Consider the following 8,009-nt stretch of genomic DNA (forward strand, 5'->3'; position numbering starts at 1 on the left):
TCCCTTCTTGTTCCTCCCCCTCCCCCTCCCCTTCTCCCCCTCCTTCTAGGGTTTTCCCATGCCCAGGTCCTGTTGATGATTCTGAGAATCCACTCTTGCTCACACCGCACTCCCCTGCCCCACTGCCCTCAGAGAGCCGACCTGGCACAGCTGCTACTTGCGGCCCCTTCCTCTCCACGTTGACTCAGCACTGTTCCCCCAGATGTCTTCATAGGGTACAGGGGTCCGCAGAGGAGGACTCCATCGCACGCCTGCATGCACTCCGTAACACAGCACCAAAACACACAGGGAAAACTGGTAGAAATGAAACGGACACCTCAGCAATGCTACTGGGGAGCTTGGGTGTCTCCCTGGAGTGGTGGACAGCGCAGCTAGCCAGGTGACCAAGGAAGGAGAGTGCACGGACACCTCTGCAAACCAGCTCTATCTAGCAGACAGCTGCCGCACGGCCTGACCAAATAGTGTGCGGAATGTTCACTTAGCGTAGTGTACCAATTGCTAAGTGTGTGTGGGGGGTACATTTAGAAGAACAGAAATAAGCAAAGACTAGCACCTTTGCCAGCCAGAGTGCAGTGAACGTGGAAATCAGCTACAGAGCAAAACAGGAAGCTAAAGATCTCTGGAAATCAAACAGCACGTGGCAAAATAACCACTGGGTCGAAGGAGAAATCAGAAAACACATCGAGATGAGTGGGACTCTGCTGAAGGGGAGTGCACGGGAGAACTGGGCTGTGACGGCCACACTGGGACAGAAGAAAAGTCTCAGCTCGCCTCACTCCGCCTCAGGCCGAAGGAAGGCAATAAGGCTTACAGCAGAAACTGCTAAAAAATAAAAATTCAATATAAAACAATCAAGGCTTTAACATTTGAAACTTTATAAAGCCTTATGATTACAATAAATTGAATTAAAATGTTTGCAGAAGATATTAGGAGTATTTTTCACAAAATAGGGAACATATTTTCTTAGTATATTAAGCACCATTATATTTCCAATGTAGTCCACATTTTTTATTATCATAAAAAACAAAACTTTGAGGAAACAGCCAGTACAAGCTGCATTTTTCCCAACTCTATTTCCTCGGAAACTGTCACCCACTTCATTTCAACCCCTAGCGGTTGAGAAATCTTGTCCAACGGAAGAACGACATGTGACAGACCTGACACACCAGACCTTGTTCTGTCCAGCAACGTGATTTAGGGCAAGAGTCCCAATGCTGAGACCTGCTTCGCGTAGCTGTAAGAGGTCTCTAATATGGAGCGTGTGAGATAATGCACATACAAGAAACTGCTTTGTCGCCTGGGCTGTAGGAGAGAAACCGACCAGCATCCAGTCTGTGCTCACGAGGTGGCTTGACAGTTAAGCAGCCGTCTCACTGCCCTGCTGCGTGGCGTGCATACATGAGTGTCCGTGACTGCAGATAGAGGCGAAGGTGCTTGCTGTTGCTCCACCACCGTGCTGCACGGCTGCACGCTAGTCGCGCTCTCTGCAGTTTGCTTGTAACTGTTTCATAGCACGGACAGATTTCAGTGTTTTTAATAATTGCTAAAGTGTTCACGTTGGTTAAAATGTAACTCCTGGCCTAAGTTGATTGTTTTAGCAACTGGTTGTCCTGGCCAAGCACGTAGGCCCTTCCACAAGAAGCCGTTTATAATCTGTCAGTGCCTTTGGTGGCGTTGTGTTCCTGCCTCAGTTCTGGGTCACTCGAGCATGCCTCTTCCTTGGCCTCCCAGCTAGCAGCGCTACAGCTTTCCAGCACACCCAGGAGCTGAGGAGCAGGCTGACCGATTAGGTCTCGTGTCGGCTCGCAGTGCTCTGGGGTTGGCGATAGGAAGTCGCAAGGTGCTCCTCCAAATCTTCGCGGGACTAGAGGTGCTGCTCACCTGGGAAGCTTGCTAGGCAGGCAGTGAGGCCTGAGGCGCAGCAGAAAATTCCCACTTCCACTCAGTCCGCTTCCAGACTCTCCCTGGGCAGCTGGCCCTGGCCACTGTGGGAGCCGCAAGGCCTCAGCCTCTCAGACCGAGGAAAGCTGGCCTGGCGTAAGCTAGCCCTGTCTACCTGTGCCCTCTTGTTTTATTTCCTCAACTGATCACTGAAATAAATCAGCTCAAAATTCAGCGGCATCAGAATTCAGAGACAGTGATTCTGTTCTTATATTCTACGTAGCATAGTGGTCTACTATGGGAACAGAGTATGTTGTGACCTGTTTCCTGCAGTTCTGTGTACCTTGCCTGCCCACCCCTCAGGTCATCTTCTCAGGCACAGCGTTGGGTGATAGGTGCGAGACATCCCCAGTACCCTTTCTGCAGTCTGTGGCTGCGTCCTTAGCCCCGCCAGTACCCATGGCAGAGAGTGCCGAGGGAGGCCTGCTGCATCCCAGCCAGCCTTTTGCCTGCAGCAGGAGGAACTGTGTGTGATTCTGCACCTAGGATTGATCGACGCTTCCCAGGGCAGCTGGTCCCGAACCTGGGAGGAGGGCACAGATTCAGCTGCACCCGTGGAGTCCATAGGCTGCCTTGATAGGAAATGTGATCCCAGGGGCATCATTTTAGGATGCATCAAATTAAATTCCTAGTAGAAAATAGATGTAGTGGGCTGGCGAGGTAGCTCAGCAGACTAGGTACCTGCTTAGGCAAGCACAGGGGTAGGGTTTGATCCCCAGCACCACATGCTGCATCAGCCCCGCCCCCGGGTGCACTAGCTGGCCACCGAGTCCAGGTGTGGTGGAACACACCAGTGATCCCAGAGCTGAGGAGGCTGGAAACAGGAGGAGCACTGTGAGTGTGAGCTGTGTGGTGAGGCCCTGTACCAAATAAAAATTTTTTTAAAAGAAGACAGAAAGTGGATGTGGCTTTGACACACAATGCATGCCTTCTGACCCCTTACAGAACACAGAAGCAGTCGTAGGAAAGACAAGAGGAAAACTGGCAGGAGGAGATGGGGAGGCACCAGTGGGCTGGCGGCTGACCTGGCAGCCCTGGAGAACGGGCTGGCTGGCAAGGTGGTCTCCGCCTTCGGGAACAGGACCGACAGCGCTGCGGACAGGAGGACCCACAGACGGACCAAGCGCTTTCTGTCGTACCCACGGTTTGTAGAAGTCATGGTGGTGGCGGACAAGAAAATGGTCTTGTACCATGGAGCAAACCTTCAGCACTATGTTTTGACCTTAATGGCCATTGTAAGTATGTTCGAAAGGTCACTTACCCTCTCGGTGTCCCCTGGGGAAGGGTCTCCCATGGTGCCTCGGCAGAGCCTTTGGGCGCCCCTTGAACCATTCCAGCTGATGACAGAAGGGAATTTAGGATTATTCGCTGACTGCCTTTTCATAATGGCAATGGTGGTTATCAATATGCCCTGAATGTTTTATGCGAAATTTAGTTGGACTTCTCAAGGCCTATTTCTCATCCTGCTAGGCTGGATGCTTATCTCATTTATAGACAAGCAGACTGGCTTCCAGGGGCACTGGGCCGTTTGCCGGGGCCCTGTGGAGCCAGCAAGGTGCCTCGGCACTGCGCGTACCTTCAGCCTGCCCACTCCCCGGATCCGTGCCCTGCGGCTTGTGAACTGCACAGCCAGGCGTGGGTCCTCAGCAGCACTGAGCCGTGAGCGTGGTGGTCAGGCCCAGGCCCTAGGAGCTCGAGAACCGCAGCTGCCACCCGCAGCGGCCTCCGTGGTATTATTCCTAGGTCTCAGAATCACTTTTTTGTACCTTTATACTAAATTGAAAACGTGATAAATTTACACAATTAAGAAAGTCCAACAGAACTTAAAGTGATTGATTAAAAGCAAATGTTTTCTATGCAGATTCCCCAATGTCTTCCAGAAGAAACTATTATTAAAACTTTTTGTTGCTTCTACTAGTACTGCCCAACAGAAATATAATGCAAACAACATCGTTAATTTTAAATCTTTTAGCAGGGATGTTTTTGAAAAAAAGAATTTCAAAATTTCTTAATGAGATGGCTGGGTGTGGTGGCACATACACTGTACTCCCAGTGCTCCTGAGGCTGAGATGGGAGGATGGCGAGTTCAAAGCCAACCTGGACTATGTAGCAAGACACTATTTAAAAACAAACAAACAAAATTAAGGACTGTACTTGTTTTTTGAAACTCAGTGCGTGCATTATGTTCGTGAGCATCTCAGTCTGGCCTGGCCACGTTGTCCTCCTCAGTGGTGGCATGCGGGGTGACAGACCGCTAGACGTTTCTCAGGCAGATATGCTTGTGTGCAGTTGTCAGTTGGCTGTCTTTCCCCATCTGTGCACTCAGCCAACACAGGTCAGCATGTTTGGAAAGGAACTTCACCTGTACTGAACTTGCACCTGTACCAAACAGGGACAGATACTTTTTTCTTGGGGCATAACAGCTGTTCACATTGCTTTAGGTGTTGTTAGTAGCCTAGGGGTGACTTAAAGGTCCTGGGAGGATGTGGGTGGGTCGCATGCAGATACATGCATCTTACCGAAGAGGCTCAGGCACGCTCAGAGCTCGGCGTCCTGTGCTTCCCAGAGCCAGTCCATCAAATACAGGGAAGCAGCTGTCTTTCTACAGACAGAAGGGAGGGTGCGCATAGCCTGTTTCACACTCTTCTGTTTAGAAAAGAATTAGAGGGCTGTGGATGTAGCTCAGTGGTAGGATGGTTGCCTAGCATGCACAGGACCCTGAGTTCAGTCCCAGTGACACACACACACACAACAACAGCAAAGCAGCAGATAGGAAGTGTTCCACAGCTGCCCCTGCAGATCCGCGCCCTCTAGCTGTGGCGTACTCCTCCTCCTTATGGACCACCTAGTTCTCCAGACCGGTGCTGCTGCCAGTCACTTCCCAGAAAAGGGTGAAAAGCCACCATGTTTGGGAGGCTGCCTTGCGGCTTCCCTGGCCCATGCTGCTCCTGTCTTCCCCTCGCTGCTGTGGGCCACTTCCCTGGACATGCCGAGCTGACCCCGACCTGCTCTCACCCTACTCGATTCTGTGTCCAGCCCCCATGACCCAGAAGGACAGAAGGGAAAACCCATCAGGCTGTGCGGCCCTGCTCAGCATCCACTCCGTAACTTCTCTCACAGGAACTTTGATTGCAAACATGAGCTTGAGTCCAACTGCGAGGCTCAGAGTCCGTGCCCTGCTGCCCACCACCGCCTGCAGCAGTGGCAGAGACGCTGCTTACCTGCTGTGAACCTTAGTGTCCTCGTTGTTGCGTGAGGTTGTGACAAAGCTGGCTTGAAGTTCCCCGGCTGTGTCTAAATGCACAAGCATGCGAGTTTTCAGAGCAGCCCCGTCCACGATGACGCGAATATCAGCCCTCATGACTAATTCTAACAACACAGAACAAACCCAAAGCAGCTTCACAGGGCTTGGGGATGCAAACAGGTGAAGGCAGAGAGCTGCAGGCACTAGCCAACAGAGTCAGCGTGCGATCCATGCGTTGGCAGCCCAGGACCCGGCGGGAGGGGAGAGGCCGGCGGGCGGCACGTCCGTGCTTGCTGCAAGGACGGCCAGGGCATGCCACAGTGTGATTTCAGGGGAAAGGGCCCTGGAATTTCAACTTGCTCAAGTCCGTGTGACCTAGAATGTCATCTATAGATTCTACAAAGAGACTTTATGTAAATGTTGGCTCAGTGAATGAAAATGCAGAACTACAAAATGCACGTGTCACATGAAACATAGAAAGAAATGGAGCCCAACCTAAGAAGTGATCGCTTTTGCTTACAGAGAGTTCACAATTAACTTTGAAAACTTTATCTTGGTTGCAGGTAGCTTCTATCTATAAAGACCCAAGTATTGGAAATCTAATTAATATTGTTATTGTGAACTTAGTTGTGGTTCATGATGAACAGGTAATCAAGTTTTCTGTTTCTTCTACCTGTTTACGAAATGGCGTCTCTGACTGTGGGAGGCAGAGGCCAGCGTAATTCTTTTCTGTGTTTAGGAAGGACCTCTCATATCTTTCAATGCGCAGACAACGTTAAAGAACTTCTGCCAGTGGCAGCATTCGCAAAACTACCCAGGCGGGACCCGGCATGATACTGCTGTGCTCATTACAAGGTGTGCGGAGTCCTGCTTCCTCCCGCTCTGCCTGGCCTGGGTGGTGGGTGTGGCCACAGACTCCAGCCCCGGGCGGCTCTCGAGACCCACACTCCCTTCCCTCAAGCTGAACTCCAGTGTCGCCAGATGTCCCCCGGGAGGGGAGGGGGTGTCAGCCTCGGCTGAGTCCTGATGAGGCTGGAAGAGGGGCAGGGCCACGGGCGGGCGAGCCCAGAGTCCGCGCTCCACGTCAGCGCAGCTGCAGCCCCAGAGCCAGGAGGTTGTTGCCCAGCACCTGATCCCAGTGGCTCTGGTGAAAGTGCAGTGAGCCAGAGTGGGAGGTGGTGTAAAATGGGAGTCTCACAGCTTTTAAAAGGTAGCTGGTATTTGGAAAATGTTTAAAACATTGTAACAGAGCAAGAAAGAAGGGCGGTGGCCTGCTCGTGCCTCCCTCCCTGGGCCCGAAACACTTCTTTGGTGCTCCTGCGGGTTCCTAGGGGCCCTTGCACATGCGCTCTGCCGCTGAGCCACGCCCCAGCCCACACTTGCTCTTAGAAGAGCTGCGGTGCTGAGCATGTAGTGTCTTCTCAAGAGTGATTTCAGAGTCTATAAAATCCCAGTTTCTTCCTGCGGCGCACTGGGGAAAGGCTTGGTCGGAGCAGTTTCCCGTCTCTCTGTGGCTACTCTGGCAACACAAGCAGATTGCTCACCGCAGCTCGTCCCCCTTAAATCAGTGCCTCCCACCCTGCTCTGCGTTGCAGCAGAGCCCTGGCCTTGTAGGCCTGCTGTGACCACACACACACGCACGCACGCACGCACGCACACACACGCGCAGGAGCTGAGGTGCTTGCACACGCTGCTCTGTGCTCTGTGGTGCTGCCAGGACTTAAGGCTGCTTTGTTTTCAGACAGGACATCTGCAGAGCTCACGACAAGTGCGACACCCTAGGTGAGTCCTCTGTGCACGTCTTCTGTGACCCCGTGGTGTACTGCGTGTTTCTGTCACAAGCCACAATTGCTTTTTAAAGTCAATCCTTGCTGCTCTTACCCCCACCTAATAGGTCTCGCTGAACTGGGAACCATCTGCGACCCCTACAGAAGCTGTTCCATCAGCGAAGACAACGGCTTGAGCACAGCTTTCACCATTGCCCACGAGCTGGGCCACGTGTAAGTTTCCGCTTCATGATTTCATTGAATTCTGCAACCGAAGGCCTTTGTTCTCTGCACGAGTGGCCACTGGCCTGACTTCAGAGGCTATAAGCCACCTCCCGAGCCACAGCAGCATTTGCAGGACTGGAAGCTTCGAACCTAACTGGGAGAAGCGACTTTGCTCAGAACGCCGGGCAGGTGTGGCACAACCACTTTCCCGCGTGTGTCTGCAGTGAAACTGCACGCGTTCGACATGCAGAGCTTACCCAGATTCCTCCTTCCTGCTGGAAGCCTTTCTGCTCCTTCCACTGAAGGAGAGGGTGCATTAATGCGTCTCTAGTCCTGGGCTGCAAGATTGTTACAGGTCCAGACCGTCCTGACTACAGCAATAACTCAGACCCTTAGCATCTGGGAAAGTAACAGCTGCTTTGAGAAAACATAGAGAGCAAAGATACAGAATAGGGATCATTTCCTAGTTATGGCCAGTGAGTGGCCGTTAGCAATGAGCTTTCTCTTTGGCTCGTAAGGGACAGAGCGCAGAGGGCATAAGGCGCGAGGCCATGTGAATGTGCTAGCAACTATTCTGATTGTCGGCCTGCATTATTCTCTTTCAAAAAGAAAATCACATTCTCATAGTTTTGGAATCGATGTCATTAGTACCCTAGAGCTTTATATCAATTTGTGTGTCAGAACTTTAGTTAGAGGCAGCATCTGTCAGCCAAGCTTTTTTACTCAAATATTTTTATGAGATACTTTATATGCAGCATGCTGTGCCCTGCACAGAGCAAAGGTGTGCCCTCCCTCTCCTCCTCCCCCTCCCCCTCCCCCTCCCTCCCTCTCCC

General features: G+C 51.9%; 1 protein-coding gene across 1 annotated transcript in view; it reads left to right on the forward strand.

The window, feature by feature from the left end:
* Positions 1-8,009, forward strand: part of Adamts9 (ADAM metallopeptidase with thrombospondin type 1 motif 9) — a 141,497-nt gene that overhangs the window by 21,434 nt on the left and 112,054 nt on the right. The window contains exons 4-8 of the mRNA XM_004644783.2: positions 2,887-3,176; positions 5,749-5,832; positions 5,925-6,040; positions 6,927-6,967; positions 7,080-7,185. Coding sequence (XP_004644840.1) covers positions 2,887-3,176; positions 5,749-5,832; positions 5,925-6,040; positions 6,927-6,967; positions 7,080-7,185 — 637 coding nt within the window. The remainder of the gene's footprint in view (positions 1-2,886; positions 3,177-5,748; positions 5,833-5,924; positions 6,041-6,926; positions 6,968-7,079; positions 7,186-8,009) is intronic.

Source organism: Octodon degus, unplaced genomic scaffold (genome assembly GCF_000260255.1).
Source record: "Octodon degus isolate 3935 unplaced genomic scaffold, OctDeg1.0 scaffold00210, whole genome shotgun sequence".
Classification (NCBI taxonomy): domain Eukaryota; kingdom Metazoa; phylum Chordata; class Mammalia; order Rodentia; family Octodontidae; genus Octodon; species Octodon degus.